This window comes from Dendrobium catenatum, unplaced genomic scaffold (assembly GCF_001605985.2).
Source record: "Dendrobium catenatum unplaced genomic scaffold, ASM160598v2 fragScaff_scaffold_669, whole genome shotgun sequence".
NCBI lineage: Eukaryota > Viridiplantae > Streptophyta > Magnoliopsida > Asparagales > Orchidaceae > Dendrobium > Dendrobium catenatum.
The window spans coordinates 495,944-521,955 of NW_021319131.1; the positions used below are offsets into that span (position 1 = coordinate 495,944).

At 33.9% G+C, this 26,012-nt stretch overlaps 1 protein-coding gene across 3 annotated transcripts; it reads right to left on the reverse strand.

Annotated features, from left to right (window-relative positions):
- Positions 1–483: 483 nt before the first annotated feature.
- On the reverse strand, positions 484–24,494 carry LOC110097704 (protein LAZ1). Of its 3 annotated transcripts, none has more exons than XM_020824237.2 (9): positions 23,769–24,494; positions 23,342–23,667; positions 23,182–23,238; positions 15,627–15,735; positions 8,579–8,763; positions 8,355–8,443; positions 7,046–7,307; positions 1,651–1,905; positions 540–1,248 (listed from the first exon to the last, which is right to left on the reverse strand). In XM_020824237.2, exons 2-9 carry the CDS (start codon positions 23,507–23,509, stop codon positions 892–894), a joined length of 1,482 nt encoding a protein of 493 aa, XP_020679896.1. In that variant the 5' UTR covers positions 23,510–23,667; positions 23,769–24,494; the 3' UTR covers positions 540–891. The 3 variants fall into 3 exon arrangements, with proteins under 3 accessions (XP_028551545.1, XP_020679896.1, XP_020679897.1); XM_020824238.2 differs by having other exon boundaries at positions 23,342–23,613; positions 23,717–24,494; XM_028695712.1 differs by lacking the exon at positions 1,651–1,905 and having other exon boundaries at positions 484–1,248.
- Between the last annotated feature and the right edge of the window lie 1,518 nt (positions 24,495–26,012).

Sequence of the window (26,012 nt, forward strand, 5' to 3'; positions counted from 1 at the left end):
TTAACAGTCATAGCATAGTTGACATTATTTGAAAATACAAATTTATTATAGAAAAAGAAAGTTGAGCATAAAAATAACAAATTTATATTTTTCTAACTAAAAGTAATCATCACAAGTTTAACATACTTGATTTGTCACAACTTTCAAGCTAAAGCCTGATTGAATGCATATTTCTCAAGGCTGCCAACTTTCAAGTGGCTAATAGCTAACTTTCAAGTGGCTAATAGAAGATGACCGACTCCTCCAAAGCCCTCTTTGATACCATTAATGCTAGACAGAATCCAAAGAAAGAACAATCTCAGATCTGATAATAATGAAGTCATATCTCAGATCAACATTGAAGATCCGCAACCTCAGCTTTCCAATTTATGTTGGTAAGCTGCTACAATACAAACAGAAGAGAGAGAGAAAGAGTACGAACATTATCACTTGAGTAGGTAACAAGTCACCCTAAATAAAATGATATATGTATGGAATTGAATGTTTTCAGTTGGCAATGCAAGGGATTGTATTATCAAATATTAATTTACAAAAAATCATTTACAAGAAAAAAATGAGGTATTTTCCATTAAATAACAATTTTCTATGGAATTCAAATGTTGCAGGACGATCAACAATAACATTACCTTTGAACAAAACTCCCAATTCCTATTAAGGAAAAGTTTATATTTTCTACAGGAAATTCCTCACGATGACTGTCACATCAACACTGATAAGTCTATACAAGATAGGAACTTGTAAAGAACAGATGACATGACAATCATTGAAGCATTCCATATAAAATATTTTCTAAGGAAATGTTCCTAACAGAAATTGGCATATATACATGGACTTAATAAGAGTTCGTTGATATTCTCATGAGTAGGCCAAAAAAATTAACATGAGAAATTTTCAATCCTTTGTAATCCATCTGCAACCACGGATTTCATATCCACCAAAACTATGATCACTACTGCTTTCTCCACCACTGCCAGCACTGTTATAACCAGACTTTCTACGGTGTCTTCTTCCCTTGGAAACACTGTTGTCGCTTACAGTACCGTTCAAAAGTGGATCATCTATACCACGAATAACTCTCCTAGAAGGTGATGAGGAACCTATGACACTGTCATCCTTGATTCTCCTTCTATCCTTCTCCTGCTTCTTTATATTTTGAGATATCTTGTGAAGCTTCTCATTAAACCGAGTGAGACCCTTTTCCATTGGTTCCACTGCATGGGTGACTGTGAACTTCAAATCATTCACAATCTATACAAAAAACCAAATCAAGAAGTTTTAGCTAACGGAAAAAAAGGAAATTAATATTAGTTTTAAATATCTTATAATTAAATCCGTTTATCAAGCATATAAGTATATTGCAACTGGATGAAATAGAAATAGTGATTATGTACATGGGAGTAACAAGAATGATGTTTAGAGCTTCTTCACTCGAAGGATTGATGGTTACCACTCAAATTTCTTCCTTTTTTTTCCAAAACAATTCACCTAGAGCAAATTATCACAAGTGATTCTAACTTAGCGCATTAAACTAATAAGACTTTCACCCTTAACTGCATACTGCTACATGAATAAATCCGTTCAGCATGAAAAGGATCAATGAAGTAAACATGCGTGAATGACAACACACATAGGTAGGTAGAGAGAGCTTACATATTCTCCACCGCCAAGAAATACATCTCGGACACTTTCTTTGATGTTCATTCCACTCTTAAAATCAACATCAGGTGGCTGAGGAATTCTCAGCTTGGTAGGTCGCACACTATCTCTTACCTCGTCAGGGTCGAATGGGCAGTCCACAGAAGCATAATCTCCAAGAACTGAAACTGTTCCAGGCAATCGATCACCCATTAACTCGTATGGTTTGGCTGGAAATACATAGATGTGAACAATAGAGGCGATGCCCATCTGCGCTAGAAGAAAAACAGCTAATCAAAATATGTCATGCCAATTCATAAAAGAACATAGTTCCCAATCCATAAGGATTAAGAAAGCTCAACTTTCAAGGAGAATGGTAACACAAACCAACATGTATTCTTCATTTCAAACAAAGCCAAAAGACTATTTATGCTACAATTTCTAATCATTATAAGCATGTTAAACCTGTCAAGCATGCATAAAGATATGAGAACCACATCTTTTTGTTTGAATGGCATTAGAAATCTACCAAAAAATAAGAAATTTTGATAGAAGACACAAAGTAGAATATTCAACATCTTATTGTTAAGGCCCTCCTGTAAAGCCACAAGCAATAAAGCTTCTGACAGTGTTGTAGGTATGCGTATTGCAATATGTGTTTAAACAGGCAGCAACATTTCAAAAAGTTGTACTAAGTTACTGATGCTTTATTAACCAGAGCAAGGACAACTTTTATTATTCTTTTGGAAGGTATAAGATGGCAAGCGTTCTAATGTAACACATGAAAAAACTCAGACTCGTGATAAGATTCTAGTCTACCCCAATCATACTTGGTCAAGAATTTAAATGTATTTATTTTATTAAGTTTCTTTTTATTTAGATTAAGTAGGAATTATCATTTGAATAAGCATGTTTTAAATTTGTAGTATATACTAGGATTTGTTCTGAATTTGAATTTGTTGGTATTTAAAAGTATAAACCTTATTCCTATAAATAGGGTTAGTATGATATTATTTTTATCATCATAAATTGAAAGTAAGTATTAACATAATTCTCTCTCTTCCCCCATCCTCTTCATGGGTGGCACAACTTTCGAAATAATTTGCTTCTCTTCTATGATGAAAGGGGAGATTCTCTCACTATTTCTACTCTAACCATCAAACCCCTCGACATCCCCTCAATTTTCTCACATTCAAAGAGAAATAGTTTGAGAAATTAGAAGTAGCAACATTCAAATGGTTAAATGTGAAGCCTCCAAGTGAATGATCAAGATCACATTTTAAATTCATGCCCAAATGTGACACTTTGCTAAATAATGTATGTAAATGTTTCAATTCACTCGTTCTTGATGCTAAAGAGTTGTCTATTATGTCACTGCTTGAAAGTGTTATGAGCTTTGATATTGTCAAGGATGTTGGGGAATAAGGAGAATATAATAAAATAGAATGCAAAGCTATGTCCTAAGATTATGGAAATTTTTGGAAAACATATGCAAGAAGCAAGAAAAAAAAAAATATGCAAGAAGCAAGCTCTTGTATTGGGCATAAATCCGATTATGACAATTACAAAATAAGTATCGTGTATGAAGCTAAATACAAAGTTGGCTTGAACTTAAAAAGATGTAGTTGTAGGAAGTGAGAGTTATGTTGAATACCGTGTGAATATGCCAATGTTGCAATTCATATGATTATGGGCTACTATGAGGATTATGTTCATCCTTACTATATAGTGGAAAATTATATTAGTTATAAGTGCAACATTAAGCCTTTAAATGGAGCTAATGAGTGGGCAAAAGATTGATAGAATTCTGCCATTGTCACCAACGTACAATAACCCAAGAGGGGTAGGCCACCGAAGATGCGAAAAAGAGTTGTTGATGAACAACCATCATATCCAAAGCAAAAAAAAAAGGGAGAGCAATGTGAAGTTTCATTGCAGTAGATACAAACAGAATGAACACAACAGCATCACTTGTGAAAAGAAGATGCATACTGAGTAAACACAGAGATTCTTAGAAAGTTATAAAAGCATTGGACGAAATAGTAGGTCATATAATTCCATTAGTTTCATTTACTTAGGTAACTATTTTGATTTAAAAACAATTTTTTTAAAACTTGTGTTGATTTAGTTAGAGAGTCAAACACAGCATGAGTCAGTTTTGCGAACTCTTATGCAAGGATCTTCCAACATAAAATTGTTTTGTGAACTCTTATGCAAGGATCTTCCAACATAAAATTTTGGTACGTTCATTTAAATTTTTACTTAAGGTTTATTTTTTGTTTTCTTTTGTGAATTTTAACTAAATTTTCTTCCTTTTATAGGTGTACACCTCCAAAAGAAAAAGAAAAACTCATTGACAAAAATATTCATGTTTCAGATCTTGAATTTTTTTGTTAGATGGTTTGAACAACAACACATATAGCTGCATATTAATGTAAAGAAAAAAATAGAAGAATTTGCATAAATGCTATGTTTTGTAATGACAAAGAGTACTTCATTTTGCTGTTTTATGATAGATTTCAATGTAATTGATGAATTTTTAACTTTATTTGATGTAGCTTTGTGAAGAACTTTTAAATCTAATGAACTTTTATTTAAAGGAATGGATGATTCTCATATCACACAAGCTACCCCTTATTTTCCAATAATTGTTATGCCAAAAACTTCACTGGATTCTGAAAACAGTAGCATCTCTTTGTATAAGCCTTTGAAGGATGAATCTGATGCCAACTTAGTTGATTTCGATGATCATGCTTCCACTCCTTTCACAAGCGCTGGCTTATTTAGTAAATTGTCATTGTGGTGGTTGAATCCTATGATGAAAAAAGCTATGAAAAGCTGCTAGAGGATAAAGATATTCATATGTTAGGCAAAAATGACAAAAACAGAGAGCTGCTACTTTTTTGTTTTTGGTGCAATTGAACAAGCTAAAAGTGAAGCAGCACATTGTTTCTCCTTCTGTTATAGGGTGATAGTGTTATGCCATGCAGAATCCTTATCACAGAGGCAGTGGTACTTTTGAACTAGAAGGTTAGGACTACAAGTGAGGATCTTTGTTATCAGCAGTCATCTATAAGATGCAACTTAGGTTGTCAAACTCAACCGAATTGGTCCATTCTTCAAGAGAGATAACTGAACTATGTTACCATTGATGCTTACAGAATAGGGGAATTTCCATTCTGGTTCCAACAAGATTGAGCTTGGTCGACAAACTTCCAACTCTTTATTTCTTTATCAATTCTTTATCAAAACCTAAACCTGGGATTAAAACAAAACCCAATTCCAAACTAAACTCAGATCAGACAGCTTCATGAAGTTAAATGTGGAATCAACTTAATCAGCTTATTTTTGTTTAAAGTGGGCCTGAATTATACTTTTGGAAAGTCTTGTTTTAAATTTGAATTAGATAATACAATATTATTTGAATTTGAGTTAGATGATAGGATTAGTTATGAATTTAAATTTATATCCCACATTTGTAAGTAGAATTAGCAGGAAATTATTTTCATTATCATAATTGAAATAAGCATTCCCCATAATTCTGCAAAATTCCTTCTCGCCTTTATCTTAACCAGCATCACCTCCACCCTCCTCCCTCCATCCTTTATATTCTAGTAGCATATCCACAATTACAGTAAAACCCTAACACTCCAATCTCCATCTTCATTTTCTAACTGCACACTAAGTGATGCGGACATCCAACCGTCCATGGCTATCCGAGGAGCTGAAGATCAACAGCTGTCATCGTCCCACGTTATCTTATATTTTATTTATAATTTTTAAATTTTTATTATGAATTTTCCATTTTTACCCTCACTTAAGAGGGTCGTCCTATGTAAGCCTTAGGGGCATATGTGTCTTGTTTTAGTTTCGTAGGCCTAGTATATAGAGGCCTTTCTTATGTAATGGATGATGAATGAATTAATGAAAATTTGCTTTTTGCGTTCTCTTTGTGGTTCCATCTTTTAGATCTCTTAGTGAGTTCTTTTCTTTGAGATCTCTAGTGAGTTTTTTTTTTCTTTTGAGATCTCTTAGTGAGTTCTCTACTTTGTGTTCTCTTTGAGAGTGCATCTCTCTCTCAAATCTCTTAGTGAGTTTTGAGAAGAGCTAGATCTCTTTGTGAGTTCTAGACCTTCTTCTCCATTATCATTGTGATCAATTTGGTGTGGGAAATCAAGGTGAATTATGTGGCATAGTAATCCCTAGTAGAATTGCCCTTTTCCTCCCTCCTTGGATCCTTATCGCCGCCCCTTTCCCCTAGCCAACCGCCGGCCAGCCTCCCGCCGACCAACCCAGCACCCCACCCCGCGGCCTGTAAAGCCCTCCCGCTGGCCAGAAAACCGCCCAGCGGCCACCGTCCACCGGTCCTTGCCGCCGGCCACCCGTGAAGCCTTGCCGCCGGTTTCCCTCTAGCCCACCTATTCGAATTTTGAATTCTCCTCCCCTAATGAATTTCCTAATCAAGTCAAATTAAATTAGGATATTAATTACGAGTTACAATCTTTTTTTGAAATTCAAATTCCCTCCCAATTTTCTTTAAAGAAGGGAGTTACATGATATAATTAAAATTTGAAATCTAAATTTCAGATTTTGATTAATTAATTGTGGTCCCCACCTACTTAAAATTTTCCATCTCTCTCCTTCTATTATCAGCCCACTCATTAAGCCTCCATAATTACCTCCCACAATTCCCTCTCATCCAATTTAATTCTCCCCATTAAATTTGAGTTTAAATTCAAATTCATCCCGCCAATTCCACTTAATCTGAAATTTAATTTCAGATTTTCATTCTCTCTCCCCAAATTGATTGGGATTTAATTAATCTTGCCAACTAGGCAAGTACAAGGCATTTATGTTTCACATCACTAAGATGTTTCTACTACAACTGCTCAACTTAAAGCCCATTTTCAATCAATTAGCATGGCTGTCCTAATCGTCATTCAAGCCCATTTTCATCACTAAGATGTTCTTATGATGCGGCATTGTGGCCATGTAAGTAACCTGCATTCTGGCACTCAGAGTGGTAAGAGCAACTTCTTAGCCTGACAACAAAGATATAACCCACGTTTATGTAACCTGCAATATGGCATTCAGAGTGCAAGTGCACCTGCTTAGCCTGATAACAGAAATATAACTAAGTTTAATCAAATGAAGGATCAACTATAATTCAATAAACAAAGGAAACCTTCCATTTGCTTACTAAAGTACTGATTTTTTTCAGTGAACGGCTCAATCTATAAATCAACTTGAATTGGAAACAAAACTATATCAGAATATCGTCACTGATGACCATGATTTAAAAGCACATAAAAGGGACTAATCAGACATCGAAACATGAATAAGGTCCACAAAATGTATATAGCAGGATAGAGAAGGAAAAGAGGAGAAGCATTAAAAAAGATCAGATTACCTCTATGCAAATGATGAAATCCTGGATACTTGATTTAAACTGTAAGGCCTGAGCTATAGGACTTTTGACTAAACCCAACGAATAAAATAATGCAATAGCCACTCCTTGCCACCAAGTCAAAAATACAATTGATTTGAAAGTTAAGAACTTGGCCAATGGGTTAATATGTTCCAATTCATCCTTCGTAGCCGCATAGAATTGCACTAGGCAGTACAAGGCCCATGATTGACTGAAATTGAGAACCACTGCCATATAAGGATAACTGCAAAAATAAGACAAAGCAATGCTAAAACATTTAGCCAAAAAAAGTTAAAAGGTATTTTTTCATCACTGTGCTAAGTATTTCATCATCCAATAACATCTGAACTCAAAATTTCTTTTGTATAAGGACATGCAAGGATAAATAATATCAAGTTTGAATGGATAAATAGTATCACATTTGAATGGATGAATTGTACCAAATTTGAAGCCAACGTGTACATGCTGACCCGTATCAATGCCTTTTACAATGGCTACATCTAGTATAGAATTATAGGCACAGCTTTCAATGTTGTAATCAAGGTTGCAAATTACCAAACTTCTTGTCTTATTTATTAAGAAGCTAAACCCTTGGTACATTATGCTCGTTGATAAGTTTCTACATGAGTACCGTACACTTTATCATCATAATTACAAAACTTACGGCCTTATTTATTTAAGGAACTAGCCTTTCGGTCAGTGAGAAGCTTCAGCATTAATAACTTATGCCTTTAATAGGCATATGTAATCCAATAGAAATAGGAAAATACTTGGCCAAACCACCTAATGTTTGAACACAAGTAACCGCACCTGCATACATATCCCTAATGACATAAAGCCTTTGCTTAGAACAATTCTCTCAGAAAAGAAATTTTTAATTCTTGGAATGTTTTGTAATACTAATTCTTTTTTTCTTATTATTATTATAATTGGTATAAACATAAAACATCTACCAAACAATATTATTGGATAGTGCTGACGTCCATGTATAAAAATAAGAAAAAACAGCAATATCAATAGTGATAAAACCTATGATAAATTGTAATGGACAAGATATCTTAATGTAAACCTCAAATGAGGAAAACAGAATGAATCCACAACAACTAAATATGTCAGTAAATAAATCTACAAACCATCAAAACTAAATAATGCATTTAGAACAAGCCAAACAATTATATTATAATAAAAAGAAACCTAGTTGACATAATCAAGCGTGAAATACACGAATATAGCCTTATATAATTGCTTGGAAGCCATAAACAACTGAAAAAAACCAAAGAATAAATCTTACCCACAGTTCCATTTAAACTCTCCATCACAATATGCATCAAAGGCTTCAAGAAAAACAGCAAGAATAGCAGTAACAGTTTTAATTATCATCTGCACCAAGGAAAGCGTTAGATTACTTGAACTTGGTATCTGGGTACATGTTTGTGAAAAAGGTGCAATGGAGGCGCACACATGTGCAGGTTGTTGGTGCTATGGCTATCGTAACAAAAGTCCAAAGTCACTTACATATTGAACAATACCAATCTTGATGATCTGGTAAAACCATTCACCCAGTCTCCATGGCTTCAGAATAAAATTCATTGGGAAGTGATGCTTTATTATTCCCTTCTCAGATAAAAGATGCAATAGGGGTTGCTTAGAATCTGAGCCACCTTCCCTCTTCATAAACTCAATCGTTCTTTCTTCACCGCCTAAATTTGAACAGAAATCTAATCAGATAAGGTAAAGGGGAATGAAATATTCTCAACAAAGCTACCTACACAAAAAAGAAACATAAGGGTTTATAGAGTATGAGCCAAACAAGTACAATAGCCATATGTATGATATTTATGTCAGATACTTAAAAGTGGGAATGCGAGCAACTAAGCCATTTGATTCAAAGTAACCATGAAGCATTTAAATAAATCATCAATGCAACCTCTACATCATGCTCATTCAATTTTCCTCCTCTATATGTGTATATGCGTGTGTGTATATGGTGTATGAAAGGGTAAGGGTGAACCCAATGTATAAGAGCTTGATTTATGCATAAACCTGCATTTCAAATAGATCGTTCTCTCAAGCTGACTAAATGATGGTTCAATACATCCTCTGTTAGGGTTTACGGTAACTTGGCACAAAAACTCTTGAACTAAATAAACTGTTGGCAGTCCCTTCACTGAGAGTAGTTTGGCCATAGGATTGCAAGCTGGTCGTCCAAGCCTCCAAGGTAGCAATCAATGACCTTTGGGTGGAATTCACTTTCAGATTCTGGGTGACTTAAATGCTTGTAAGATGTAGAATATCTTCTCTTATTTTTTTAGATGTATATATAGAAATAAGGTTAATTGATTATTTGATTGTATATTTTATCTTAGGAATATTGTAATATTATCACTTAGCATTTAGTAGTTTTCACAGATAAAAATTACCTATCATATTCTAGAATTCTGTTGTTTAGATAAGAGTGTAAGGTACTCAATAAAATAAACAAATAATTCAAACCATTTCTCGTATTTTCACGGTGAGCTTGGAAGAAAGGTTCCTAAGCATTTTTTACATCCCCACCTACTTTCTTCCAACAATTGCTCCACCAGTGGTCTTCCTTCCACAAGTTGCCACCAACTGTCTAGAATGCAAAGCAAACCGCAGCCAACTTGTTGATGTAGAAGATTCCAATAAAATGTCTTGTCCATGGACTATGGACTTCAATGATATCAAAAGTTAGAGGAATTTACAAGTTTCTAGTTTCTTAATGATATATGGAATGCGGTAAGAAAATGTATTCCAAGTTGCATTATGCCACCTTTGTCTATAAAATTAAGACAAAAATCCACAGGGCCAAGCAATTCACTCTTCCATTTGCTAAATATTAAAACAAATTGAACATTTTGTGGCTCAAACAAGATTACTAGTAGTGTATGAAAATAAGATGCAATGAAAATGTTGCAATATTACAAACTTTTGTAGAATAAGGTATCTATAAATTCCAAGTTGGACTAAATGCCACAATATGACCAAGCACGCAACCAAACGCTTAAAATAAAAAACTCCCTTTCCAATCTAAATAAGTTACGTTATGTTTGAAGCAGCGCCTATAGTTGAGAGTGATGAACTATTTGTGGTCCCTACACCAAATTCAAGTAATAAAGAGCCAAACAAGCCCAAATTGAGCCCACCATGGTCCAATAATCAAGAATGTATATTTTGCAATTATTCTAAAAAACCTGAGCATACAAAAAGATATGATGTGAACTCCAAGGAAAGCCTCCATACTATAAAGATCGCTTACATAAATAATGAGTTGGCAATGTCAGTTCAATTGAACCGATAAGCTGATTCCATTAATAAGAGAGATGGAGAGGGAGCCTAGCAACTAAGAGGCGATACAGGGAGAAAGAAAAAGAGAGTAATGGGCAGAGGAAGAGCAGTAAATTGAAAGAGAGAGCGACAGGAGGCAAGCACGTGATTAATGAGCGATTGGTGGGTATGTCGCACATCAGGGAGCGAAGACCTTGACTACAAGAGTAGGTTGAGCGAGGGATTTAAACTGTAAACAAAAAGACTAAGGAAGAATCTAAAGTCTTTTTTCCTTTCATCCTCATTTCAATCAATGTAAGTCTAAAACCAAAAATAAATTGTTTTAGCTTTCTTGATATAGTTGACTAGAAGCCTTATATATATTTGTCAAATTTCTATTAAATTTTGTCCATTTTTCGTGACATAACAAGAATAAGTTGAAAAGATAAAAGAAATTTAGTGTTCTAAAAAAAGGAAGAAAGAAGATGAAGAAGAATGATATTTGAGGCATGTAATAAAATCGAAAAAAAAAAACATAATTTACTTTAAATTAATAAAATCAGATTTTTTTAATTAAGAAATAATGATAATTAGAGATTTAATAAATGAAAGAATTATATATATTTATTTATTTATTTATGTGTGTGTGAATTAGAAAATCTAAAATTTCATATATTTGCATAAGAATATAGAACTTGAATTTTAATTGGATAAATTTGATGAATTGAATATAATAAGAAAATGTACTTGATGAAAGAAAAATTTATTAAATAAAAAAATAAATTTAGTAAAGGCTAAAGAGAAATATGTATAGTTAAATGAAAGTAACCCATAAATATCTTATAAAAAATATTTATGATTATAGGTACTAAATTAAAGGAGGTAGGTTTTAAAGATTAAATGAGCAAAGTAAATCTTATAATGTTGAGGTGGGTCATTATATTTTTACCTTATAGTAATTGCAGCCCTCTCAATTTTGTTGTATTGGCTTATATGTTATTTTATGTATACATTTGATATTGATAATGCAACTGGAAAATGATTAAATGCAAATTCTCTTTTACCTACATAAATATCTTCATATTATTATAAATGTTAGATTAAATTCATCTTATTTTAATCTCTAAATTGTCATTTTTAGAAGTATATGTATGATAAGATAAACTTAAGAAATATGACAAGGAAATGCATGTGTATATTGAAAGATGGAGCTCACCTGCTAATAGTACTAATCGGGGATGCTTGCACCCACACGTAAAATAATTGCATGTTCAAGTGTTTGAAAAAAGAAATGAAAATAAATGTACCTTAAGTGGTACAAATTAGATGGAGCTAATTTCATGGGTGTATTATCTTAAAATATAAGATATGTTATTATATAATAAACTCCTGTTCAAAACCAAGTCACTAAACGATAAATGTTCTTTTCTATTCTTGTATAGGGTGCAAAACTTCATGTTTAAAGCATTTATCTACCTAAAATGTTAAAACTAATTTGCGATGACCTACATGCATTTTTTTTCGAGAAATTTTTATAACTTTCGAGAAATTATTATAACATCTGATAACAATTAACCAATGATTTGTTGCTTGATTCACCCCATTAGTTAATATTTGTTTTTTTTTAAATGCTCCTCTAAGTTAGAATGTTGAAAGAAGAGAATTTGCATATAGCAAGAAAGAAGTAACCAAGGATAATAAGTATTATAAAAAAAATATCTATTAATTGTAATTTGTCTTAAATGCCTTGTTTGTAAATGTATATAACAAAATTATATATATTATCATTTAGAATGAATAAAGCAATATGGTTTAGTAGCTCTTTCATTTTGAAAGATATTATTCATTTTTTAAAAATTTATAATGTTAATAGAAAGCAATTAGACCATAACCTGACTGATTTTTCCCGCTTTGGTATTCCAAGCTCTCAGGCCAAGTCGTAACACATACAACAAAATAAGTCTCCATACCAAAACAAGTCCAAACACCATAAAGCCAATACTACTACAGAAGAAAATATTGTTGCAAACATAAAAGGACTGAAGAAAAAAAACAGAAATTGCATCTTTTTTATAGCATTTGATAGAAAAAGATGAGTATGTGTTTAATGGAACAATTACGCGAGTATTGTACTTCATACCTCTCATATGCTTATAGACTAATTCAAACGAAGCATAACTAATAGATTCAGTAGTAATAGACCACATGATCAACTCTTCAACTAAATTCTCTTCCTATATACCCTATCTAGGAAACCATAATATTAATAGTAGATGAAAACTAAGTTGTTATTGCAATAAAGGCACCTATAAAACTCACACATTTCCTTTCATTTCTTGATTTTCATCTATTATCCGCATACGGAGTACCTATATTATCATGAACCTATTGTCTATTTAAGAACTAACATCTAACCCAAGGTTTTAAATTACGCAATTAGGTATTGAGGCTTTTTTTGTTCGTGAGACGAGACGTAAGCTTCAAGGCGTTTTGAGACGTAAGCCTCCAAAACAAAAATTTGTGTAAAGTGAAAATAAAAGTCAAAAGTGATTTTTTATATAATACCTAAATAATTTGTTAAATAATGATTAACTTCCTATTGAATTGTGAATTAATAAATTGACATACATGTGAAATAAAAATTGCATAAGAAGTAAAGTGATAGGTGATAAATTACATGAAATAGAATTAAAATCCAAATATTATAAAAACAAAATAATATTAAATATAGAAATTGCATAAAAGTATCATATAACATCAAGTTCAACTCCAAATTTCTTCTTTCTCAATTCTCTACCCATTTACATTTAATTCCTAAAAAAACTGAAATAATTAGCAATAACTCAAAAAATCATATGCACTGTCATCACTAAGGTGGTCTTTATTTGAGCTGTCGCCAACGTTTAAAATTGCGCACCTGTCGCCATAACAAATTAGTCTATCCCTTGCCTCATCTAATGGAGTTGAATGCGTCTCAATCTGCTTCTTCTTAATTTATTTCAACCATGTTCATCTTTTATAAAAAAATTTTATCAACTTAAAGATGAAATTAATACTGCAAAATTTTTAGGGTGGTGGTGTGTGGCTTTCAAGTGATCGCCGGCGATAGCTACGATGATGTTGGATGGAGTGAAGGCTGCGGGCTGGAGGTAGAGGCAGTCAAGATAAAGTTGTTGTGGCTCGAATATACACGAAGACGTGATTTATATTAGTTTTAACAAATATATATATACACACACACACACAAAGGGTGAGTCGGAAGCCTCACACTAGCGAGACGAGGCGGACCTCAACAAAGTTGAGGCGTAAGCCTCATAAAAAAGCTAGAGGCATAAGCCTCGAGGCATTTTTCACTGGAATTACGCTGAGACAAGCCTCATATTGCGGAATTTTAAAAAATGATCTAACCTAAATTGTGTTGCAATATTTTATCCAACTCATTGTCTATTTCGATGTCGACTATCTTAGTATCAAACCATGAGAAAGATGAATGAACATACTAAGAAACAAGATAGCTCCATCTAGACATGAGCAATAATAATCATCAACATCGGTCTCATTTATCTGAATATTTGAACACAATTATGGCACAAATTTAACTCCATCCTATTTAGATGAGTCATCCATCTTTTAATGTACTACAATCCATATTTTTTTATAATTCAATATCATAAAATATAAAGAATTTCATTTTGAGCTGTGCCAAATAGCCAAACACCACAGAGCTCCTTAAATTCCAAGCCACTCAAAAACTTCAATGCTTATTAACCTAATCCAAACTGATGTATGGGGACAATCACATGTCACTAATTTTAATAATAGTTTGCTACTTTCATAAACGATTTTTCTTTTATAGATGATTGCTCAAATACAACGTGACTTTTTCTCATACCAACTAAATCTAATGTGAGTATAATCCTCTCCAAATTCCATGAATTAGAAATTACAAAATTTGGCACTAATATCAAGCATAATAGGTCTGATAATGGGAAGAAATATTTTAATCAAGCTTTATCCTCTTTTCTCCATAAAAATGGATTCATCCATGAATCCTCTTGGATTGAAACCCAGAAGAAAATGGGCCTGCAGGAAAAAAAAAATCATCTCCTTAATCACAAGGGCCCTACTCTTTCAGAGAAATGTCCCAAAATTTTATTCGAGGAGAAGTTATCTTAATTGCCACATTCCTAATAAACAACCTATAGTAACTTCACATTTAAAAGTAAGCAAAAGTAATGTTTATGCCATGTTGGAATCCTTTAAGTAATCCAAACTTTAAGGTGTAACGTAAATAATATCTCCCATTTATCAAAAGATAAACAAGGAAATTCTAGTTTTTCTATGCTAATAAGTAATAACAAACTCAAAAATGGATATATATTTTTTGTGGAAAACTAGGAATTCAAATATGGTATTGAAGATTTCAGAAGTATTAGTAACATGACTTTAAACATATAATATTTTATAAACTACTGCATATACCTGTCCTAATCGTAACCCACAAAGGCAATGGATCAGATTACGAAAACCTCCTCTACAGATATTATTAAGAATTATTGCCGTGAGACATGGCTAATCCTAATAAAATTACTAATTACTAAAGTTTATGATAACATTCAAGTGTCAATCGACTGAGTTGCTAATAAACAATAAAAAAGATTATAATTTAATCCTATGTTTCTATTAACAAAAAAATAATTAAATAAAAATTTTTAAATCTCAATTTTAAAAGAAAAAAATATGGTTAATGTCATTTATTGTAAATACTTATCTGAAATAAGGTTAATAGCCCAACAAGTTTGTTCCATCTCATGGAATCAATACAGTTGTTAAGAGTAAATACTAGAGATTGAAATGTACTACAAATTATTAGAAATATATACCAAATACCAAACAAAATGAATAGAAACACAATCGCAATTTTAAGCAACTTCAACAGTATCAATTTTCAAATTTGAACCAAATACCAGCACAGTTAAAAGGATTTTCAGCGTTTGATATTTCAACAATGAGTGTATCAGCATTTAGTGGAAGCCACCATGCACTTATCAACGAGGAAGAGAGCTAAAACGCCCTCTTTGTCTCAACAAATAAGCCTTCCACAATTCAAGCATTTAAACTATGTTATAAAACATGCATTTACTTGATAATATGCGTAAATGTGAATCAAATGTTATAAGTCAGGGCAATGATGAAAACTGTTAAAACTCATAATCATTGAAGCAAAAGGAAGCAAGAGTAAATTTATTCAATAAAAATTTGCGACGAGCCATACCCAAGCAAGCAACAAGATATCTTCCAAAACAGTACATGGCAAAGGACTCGTAGCTATCACGGATGATCCCACAATCAACACTTAACGATGGGTTCACTAATGAAACATACTGAGACAAAAAAAAAGGATACTGGGCTTAAGCAATTAAAACAATATGTTTATATGATAACAGAAAAGCTAGATGATATCAAAAGAAATGGAAAGTACATAAATTACAGTCAATCAGGCCTCAGTCGAAGAGCATCAGTGGCTCTTTCAAAAGCAGTAAAAATAAGTCAGAGCAGTACATAATTCAACTTGTCTCGCTTAGAATCAATTAGCAAAATACTCCCAAACAGTGGAAGATAATAGCATGACAGATGCTCATAATCTAGTTATCATAATTCATAATGCTTTCCAATTTGTGATTTCATCATCAAAATAAGGCATTAAAAAGAAGATATCAGAAGCAATGGTACGGACATTGAAAGGGATGGCTGCCTAGGAACCCTAATGATGATAATGGTACCAATTTCAACCATACAATCTGAAGAAATATTTTGTTTGAGAAAATTCAAATGGCAATGAATACTAACCATTCCAACCACGTTAGATTAATGTAGTTCAATGACTAATGCATGGTGTTTGCAGAATACATAAACACGCACAAATAGTTTGCTAAAAAAAACAGTGTTGACGTAAGAATCCCGCTTTGTAGACTTAGAATTTCATTCCCCTTAAAGGCATATTGTAATTAAACAGATTTCTCCTAAAGATTGGATGAAGGTTTAGTTAGATATGGGTCCTTACTTCCTATGAGCATAAACCCTCATATTTAATTACCTTTCTTAATACGTAAGATAGAACTTTCAATTAATGATGAATAATTTTAGGTATTTTAGCCTAATTTGTTGGGGGAATGGAAGTAAACCCGATCAAAATCGCATTCCATCGCCCCGGGAATGCCGTAACTTTCAGTCTACCAACACTAGCAATCATTGATTGTAGTGTCCTAAGAATCTGATTAGCAACCATGGGTTATCTCCTCTCATATATCCCTAGTAAACCGAAGTGGTTAGAGTTAGGTTGTGATTTTATTGTGGTTTGGGGTTTACAATTTTACATCTGTTAGAATACCCAGTAATTAATAAAGGTTGGGTCTTCTGGCTTCCATTGAAACTTGCCTATGGATTTATAGGACTTCCTGCTTTCCTTTGAAAGTAGCTTGTAGTTTTGTAGGACTTACTGCTTCCCTTTGAAAACAGCATGTTTGTTGTTTAGGGTAGATTAGACAGCATATGCTTTAGTTTACAGTTCTTTGTTATTGCTGCACCAGTGTTGGTTTCTATTCCTGATTTAGCACTGCTTTTAAATTCAGTTTTTACGGTACTTATTTTCTTTCTTGCACAGCAATTTTGTTTACAGCTCTGGTTCTTTCTCTTGCACTGCATGTTTTTTTCAGTATTTTGCTTTGCTTTTCTTACACTACAATTTAGTTTACAGTATTTTGCTTTTTTTCTCTTACACTGCAACTTGGTTTATAGTACTGCTTTTTTGTTTATTTGTTTGCATGAGCGCATACTGAGAGGAGCTGGTTTGGAGAGCTTTGCAGAACTTTTTTGAGTTTTGGAAAGCTTTCGTTTGAGAGTTTTGGCAAGAGTCTTAGTTTTAGGAGTTTAGGATTTTAGTTGGTGTGAGTTGTATTAGGGTTTTATATAACTTTTTTTTAGTTTTTTTTTGTTTATTCTTTCTAGTTTCATATTTTCAATTAATTAAAAGATATACAATTTTAACCAGAGTGGTTCTCCCCATATTTTTAATTGTGCTCCAATGCAATTTAAATAATTAATTAATCCATTTTAACTAATTGAATTTTAATTGATTGATTGATATCAATCGCTCGATTAATTACATTTTAAATTTATTTTAGAATGGATTAATTAATTATTAAATGAGATTTTAGACATAATTTAAATTAATTGATTAGTTTTTAATTAATTAAAATAAATTTCAATTATATTTTTGAATTAATTGATTTAATTTTAGATTTAATTAACCAATCAATTAAGTTTTATTTTATATTTGAAATTACAATTAATCAATTAATTAGATTAACCAATTAATTAATATTTAATTTCAACTCATTTAATTAACCAATTTTTATTAATTAATTGATTAATCATCTCTCTAATTTTTAAATAAAAATTCCTCTTTTTTAGCAAATTTGGTAACCTCTTGAAATGATTTTAACAACCTCTCGTCGTTCCTCCCAGCGAGGGGAGGTCGGGACGGCATTTGTCATTGATTTATTACCGGTCAAATCTAAGATCAAAGCAGTGAGATCTTCGATTTGAAATCTTATCGGCCGGATCTAAGATGGACGACGCAAAATATTTAATTTGAAATTATCATGGTCGGATCTAAGATCGGCGGCGCACGTCTTTGATTTGAAATCGTGAAACTTGTTTACCCTTTTTACCTTCTCTTTTTTTTTATATACATATGTATCTTTAGCACCACTCTATTACATTCATATACTCAAGCATTTGATGTCGAAAGTAGAACTTGAGCGAGATAAATTAAGATTCTAAATTTGTATTCAGATATGGGGTGAATAAGAAAACTCTTTCAACATTTGAATAAATCAGAGCCATTATAGGCAATTAAAGCACAGTCTTCAATTGCAGACAGTCAGTCGAATAGGGATAGGCGTGCATGGGACAGGCGATTGAATGCCCATGAGAAATGCACACAGGCAGGATTGTCGGATTGCAACTCTGATCGCAAGAGTAGGAGGCGACGGGTTAAGCAGCAATCGGGTCGTATAACAGCACAAGGGAGTGGTCGAAGGTTGGTCGCATGGGTGTGAGGGTTGGAGGTGGGAGTTACTCATGGACAGTAGAGGCGCAAACTGGAGGCAGGCACGAGGACGGGATGCGGGCTCACATACAGGTCACAAGCAGAGTCGGGTGTGTGGGTTGATCATGAACGGGCGTGGGCATTCGCAAATAGAGAAGGGATCTGCCATGTGTGGGTTGGAGCAGAGGTGTTCGCACATAAGGCATTTGCCTTTGATCAGGTTTGGTTGTTGGGTATTAAGACAGTCGCAGTGGAAGAGGGAGATACAGGGTTAAAGGCAAAGAGCAGAAGTTCAGAGAAATTGAGAGAGTGAGTCCGTTTCTCCTTTTTTCATTCTGCTTCACTGTGTATTTATCGATCGCATAAACAAAGGGATGCATTGTTTCATGAAATATTACATTGTTCGATCAATTTTCCACTTTCTGAAGCAATCCAGTTGTCTTATTTTATTTTATTTCTCCTTTTTTTTAATGGCCATTACAATTATATATTTATATATATATATATATATATATATATATGAAAGTGTCGAGGAGATTACTTAACTCCAATCACGCAAAAATGCACACAATAAGGGCTCACGCGTTACTAGAAAAATTTAGCACATGCTTTATGAATGTTAATTGTATTTTGACTTTGAGCCACAAATAAAGTAATAAACTATTGAAAATTCAGGATTGATGCTTACAGCTTATGATATTTCCAAAATGCCGAGCAAAAACTCATGAAAAATAAAAGATCGTATAGGATAGACATTTTGTATAGACTAATGATATTTCAAATACACAACTAAAATAAAGGCAAATAATCCACAAGTTATCCAACAGTGGATATGGTGAGTCACTAACCCATGAATCACAATAAGACAAGTCCCTCGGAATATTTATAGAAATATTCCAGCCAATGGATTTTCAGTTATGCACCAAGTAGTTCTTGATTTTTCAAGAAGGATGTGGTTTTTTTTCCTTTCGTTAGGGCGGTCTTCCGATGACCCGGTTAGGAAAGTCAATGCATTAGACTTGACTTATGTTAAAAATGATAGAGGTAGACCTAAAAAGACTTCGTTAGAAAATATTAGAAATAACCTTTCTTTACTAAATTTAAATGAGAATTTAACTTTTAACAGTGCAAAAAAGGATTCATGTACCCGACCCCGCATAGTGGAATAAAGGCATGATGATGCTGTTGTTGTTGTTTGCTAAGTACTTAATGATATAGTGCTATTAATTCCCTCAAAATATATTTTTTCTTGTGCATAAAGAAAAAATTTTAGTCTAAATGAGATATTTATTGGAATTTGGAGACTTATGAGAGATATTGTTGTATTGTAAACAACTCTTTTTAGTGGAATTATTTATAATGAGGCCAAAGGATGACAATAGAAATATTTTGATACCAATATTCAAGAAAAAAATGCTTATAGTGTAGCACTCAAATGAAATTGAACTAACACAAAAAAGTAATATGAGTAACAACAGTACAAGGTTGAAAAATCTTACATTGATATGAAGATTTAATTTTATTTTATGTCAGAAACATATATACCATCAAATGTAACAACTGTATTAGTTGAAAAGTGAGTTCACATGTACAATATGTCAAGGTTGCAAAAATTGGCCTAGAGATAGAACTGGAAGAAAGAGATTCAAGGTTCAATGGATCGACCGTGATTGAATTAAGGTCAACCCAATTGACGTAATAAATATTAAATTATTTAAATGATATCTAAATGATAAGATAACAATGTAATAATTATGAAAATATATGATTTTATGATTCAAAAATAAATAAAATTCATAGAAAAATAACATGTTCTATAATTTTAAATTTAATTATCCTCAATCATTATTTTTAATTCACATTTAATGCAAATTTAATTTATACATAATTTTATAACTTTATATAAATAATTATTAATTTATGTTATATATTTACATAACCTATATATTATATACAAAATTCACATTATAAAATTAAATATATATAAATTCATACTACATTATTTATAACTAAAAAGTGGATAAAAATAGTTTTTATATTGAATAAATAAATAACTAAATAGATAAAATTTAATTATTATTAATTAAAAAATAAATATCATTTACATTATAAAAATTACTTAAATTTTATGTGTAAGAATATGTAGTTTATGTGTTATAAATTTGAGAATTTTACTTTATCTATTTAGTCCCACATCACTTAGGAAATAGGAACTTTTATTTAGTATTCTTTATATAGTTTTTTTGGTCATTATAAAAATAAATTAAAATTATGTGTAAGAATATGTAGTTTATGTGTTGTGAACTTGAGATTTCACTTTAGCTATATAGTCTCACATCACTTGAGAACTTTTACTAAGTATTTTTTATACAACTTTTTTGGTTTGAAAGAATAAAAAAGTCACATAGATTATGGAACCGACAAAATATGTTTGGTTGTAGCTTATTTGATGATAATTAATATAAAAATTTATAAGGTAATTTAAAATTAAAATATATTAAATTTATTAAACTTATTTCTTTAATTATATAAACGAGATAATAATTGAACAGGTCTATACACCCATGACTGCTCGTGCAGGTACTCACTCGCAAGCATCTTACAGGTTACACTCAGGTCAAGCGGAAGGAGAATTCTCTCTTCTTTTAGGTCACTCCATTCGAGCGACTAGCTCAAGAGTTGAGAAGGAGCTTATCACTGGAGCACGGCGGATCACCTTCGACCACATCCTCCAAGCAGTCGCCCTCCCCAGTAGAAGCGACCCCAAAAGCTCCTCTATCAGCCGGACAAGCCTTAGTTCATCTCAGCCAAAGTCAAGTCTTTTATGCAAGATCATTCAAAAGTCGAGCTAAAGGCATACAACTCGTCCACAAGAGATCCTTTATAATCGGACAATCGCGAGCTCACAGACCGGCTTCCTACCCAACATCGACTCAATCTCCAAATGTCCATGGGTTCGCCCTACCCGCATCATCTCTCACAATATCGCCACACCACTCGGCACAGCTAGCAAAGATATATCAAAGACTGATAGTATAACTCATGTACTTCGTACATATTCTACTGTAACTCTTCAAACCCAATAAATAGGGGGAGGGGGATAGACAAGACACACTAGAAAAGAGAGGAGAAAACACACCATAATACAAAGAGATATATAGAGAGACAATGTGTCAATTTTTCCTTTTCTAGCTTAAGCTATGTAGAATAGAGCCCTCGCTCTTTTTATTCTTGTATTTCTGGCTAAGATAATAAAGATTTTATTCAAATTCATCTTCCACTCTCTCTTATAAACTCTCTCCCTCTTTCTCTACCATCATTATCCTCACTTACATTCTCTCAGCACACGGGTAGACCCATAAAGTACGGTCGGGCATCATCCACTGAATAAGTCTAAATTCAAACCAGAACTAGTTTCAAAGATTTGATGGTTGAACCGCCGGTTTGAGATAATTTTTTCCGTTTCAATGCAAAACTGATTTTAGAAATAAACCAAACATAGAAAAGGAAAGCTTGGAGCATGGTTAGATTGGAAGCCGGCAAAAGTCAAAAAAATTAAACTGCAAATGGCCCGTATTTCAACCAATTTTTTGATGCCGCCAATGATATATTATGAAGAAACTTCCTAAATTTGTTTTTCTTTCTCTATGTGCCATTCATCCCCATAATTAGCTTAATCATCACTTTCCAAAATTCTATAAAAGGAGATTATCAAACTCCTTCTAGGCCATCATCATAAAAGGCTAATGTACTAGAGTGACAGTTTTACTAAGTTATCAAATGATAACACACAAAAAAGACAATAAGCTGCTGACTCTATAAAGAGAAGAAGAATAATTTCTCCAAGAAGTTTTAAAACTTCTTAAGAAGAATCTAGAATTATTCTACATGTAAAACTCAAGATAACGGAAAACAATATATCTTATTACATTTATTCCTAAGTGAAGACAATTAATGATATTTAAAGTACAAAGGAAGTTATCCATGCAAAAAAGATAAACCAGGTTTGAACATATGACCAAGGGACAAACCATGTAGAAGTTAGGGGGGCAGGCAATTACCCCCACCCCCCCCCCCCCCCTTTAAAAAAAAAAATAATTATAAGAGAGGAGCATTTAAATAATCCCCCCCCAAAAGCCTCTTACTTTGCCCCCCTTTTTCCCTAACCACCCGTAATCACCCTTACACAGCCGCAAAAATTGCAAAAATATCCTTACAACAAAATCTTGTAAGGCAAGCTGCCCCTTGGACGCCTGACATATCTATGAACTGTATAACGATCAAGGATATTAACAAATAGGGGTCGAACCAATTTGAAGGCAACTCTAACATATATTTTGCAGAAATTGAATGACTAATCAATTACGTCATTTTAATTTTTTTTGCAAATGAATCATCAATATTTCAACCTAAAGTTTGTTTAAGAATAAACAAATCATCCTTAATTTTCTTTCAAGTAACAAATATCAAGCTTCTTTTTTGGTGACCCATTTTCTTATAGTGAAGGGTCGAGCCAAATTCGAGACAACACCAATAGTTGCTGATAAGTTTGCCCCCTCCCCCCCTCTGGTTCCGCCCCTACATATGACAATTATCATACTTAATTGAAAATAAAACAACCAGTAAGTGTTGACATCTAAAGAAAGTGCTCAACCTTCTCCAAAGTATTCACGCGGTATTAAATTTAATCAGAAATTCTTTTGAGGGGAGTTCATACCGACTCAACAGCGTAGCAAGGGACCATTAAGATAACACCAATTAAAAACTTTTGCTCCTACAAAAGTACACAAAACACCAATAACCAAAAATCAAAAACCGCCTTCATTGAACAATAGCTCAACATAACAAGCATTAGTAAAATATAAGCAGAAAAGAACCTCGGGATTCTTGTAGGCCGAAAGGTGGTGGAACAAAAGAAACATGGATACTGATACTGAAATAGCTACAAAAACACCAGCAATCGTTGTTGCCCATGCTAGCGTTGAGTAACCTGAGAGACTTGCGTAGATAAACCCAAATAGCTTCATTATTTGGGAAGCCACCATGTCCAGCTCAAATTTTAATGGCAGCCCAACATAATTCAAACGCACAGTGCTTAAAGCGTAGCATAGCCAACCTCAAATCTACTTCCAGCAGCTATTAAAAACATCTGCCTCCACAAATAAATATCAAACTTTTCGGCTTGCCAGAGAAGAATCAAGACCTGCAAGTCATTTGAAAGAAAAATAAAATTAGGGAGATTTTTGGTGGACCTCTCATAGCACGCACAGGAGTAGAATTCTCATTTCAAGTAGCCATTTGTACCACTAAAGCTAGAAATCAGAAAAGGATGTTGTCGATATTCTGCGATAAGAAAAAGCCACCAACTTGTTGATTCCCTTGAAGGGAGAGGCAGAAACTTTCATGCGAATCAGCTCGAGAAAAAGAAAAAATACTGAATTTCTGGAAGACGCAAAACCCTAGAAGAATAAGGAAATTGGTCGCCCAAGCTATCTGCATCAATCGATCAGAAATCCTATCGGATCGGAATGAGATCGGCGATTGGCGGAATCACACAGGATCTAGAAGAGCATAGATGGGGAAAAACGAAGCCCGGAGAGACCAAGAAGAGACTCAAGCGAAACCACAGAAAACTCTCAGGGGCTGTTTGGTATCGGATTACAGCGGGATTTAAATCGGATTTACGCTAAATCCAGCCAATCGGTTTTTGTGGGCGCGTTAAATCCCGGCGATGGGTAAATCCTGGATTTATGGCTTAAATCCCGGATTTACTAAATCCCTCGGTTCGGCGGTTTTATGGGATTTGGCCGAAGAAGCACGCGAAAGGCAGCCAGCGAGCTCCCGTTGTTGCTTCCGATCAGAATGTCGTGACTTCCGATCCGACAGGAAGGGAAAGTCGTCGAAGGAGCGAAGTCGAACAGCCAGGGAGGAGCCGATGAAGCGACGCGTGCAATCTCTGCACCTCCTGCGAAGCAACGAAGCCGAAAAGCAACGACGAGAAGAGAAGATCAAAGGCAAAACCCTATACGCGCTAAGTTGTTATTGATTATTTTTTTTTTTTTTTTTTTTTTTTTTTTTTTTTGGACATTTAGGGCATTTAAGGCAAACTCATACACATAATACATGCACATGTACTCGAATCTTGGACCTGTTAGTTGGAAGCCTAAGCTCTCAACTAATAGGCCAAGGGGAGTTGTGTTTTATTGATTAACTTAATTAATATAATTTCAAATATTAATAATTAAGTAAAAATAAATAATTAACAATATAATTAGTTCATAAATTAATTATGTAATTTAACTTAATTGAATAATTAATAATTAAATATTAATATAATTAACTTTGATACGACATAGTAAAATCATTTTGATCGGGCACGAATCTCGAGACAAAAAACTAGTTGGAAACTTCAAAAATTAATTTTGGGAGCAAATGAACTCTGATTTCAGCGAGCTTACAGTCAAACTGAGCGTCTCGGAAATACGAACCCAACGACACCAAGATCAACCTAATCCGAGCCCAAATGAGTCTGAATCAAGGGCTCAAAGCGCTGTTGGAAGGTTCAAACCGCAAACTGAGTTACCAAACGGTCTCCGATTTTGACGAGCTTATACTCGAATCGAACAGATCGACGAGACGAATCCAACGAACCTAAGATCGCCGAATTCCGACATGATTAAGGCCTTCAAATGCCCAACGAATGGTGCATGATCAAATGATTCAATATCGGCCGTCCATTCAAAACACTCCCAATTCGCCCTTAATCTCACGTCTATTTACGGGCTATGCCACTCCAGAAAAACTATAAATAGAGCCCTCATTCTACACCAAGAGTACTCAAGTGAAGAGTGAGAAGAAGAAGAGGAGAAAGGGGAAAAGGAGATTCCTCACCTCCTCGACCATTGCCGGAGCTTTTCCTGCCGCCTGAAGACGCCGAAACTCTGCTGGATTTTCGGGAGAACGCCAGAATTCTGCCTAACTTCCATGGGATGCTGAAATTCTTCCCAATTTACAAGAGAGTTCCCTCCTGATGGCGAAACTCCGCCCAAGTGAAACCGGAGTTCTCCTCTGCCACCAAAGATGTTGGACTTCTACCCGACGTCCGACCTTCACTCTTCGCCAAGTTTCTACCCGACGCCAGACTTCTACCGGTTATCGAACTTCGCTGGACGTCTAAGCGAAGATGCATTTCTTTCCATTATTGGACTTCTACCTGATGCTGTCCTACTGATCTTCGTCGTCAGACTACAGTCCTTCCGACCTCCGTCGCCGGCCGACTACAGTCCTCCTAACTTACGTCGCCCGCCGACTACAGTCTTTTCGACATGCGTCGCCCGTTGAATACGGTCCTCCTGACTTACGTCGCCCGCCGACTACAGTCTTTCCGACATCCGTCGCCCGTTGAATACGGTCCTCCTGACTTATGTCGCTCACCGAATACATCCTTTCCGACCTCCGTCGCCCGCCGACTACAGTCCTCCGTCGCCAGTTGACTACAGTCCTCCTGACCTACTTTTTTTTTTTTTTTTTTTTTTTTTTTTAAAGCGA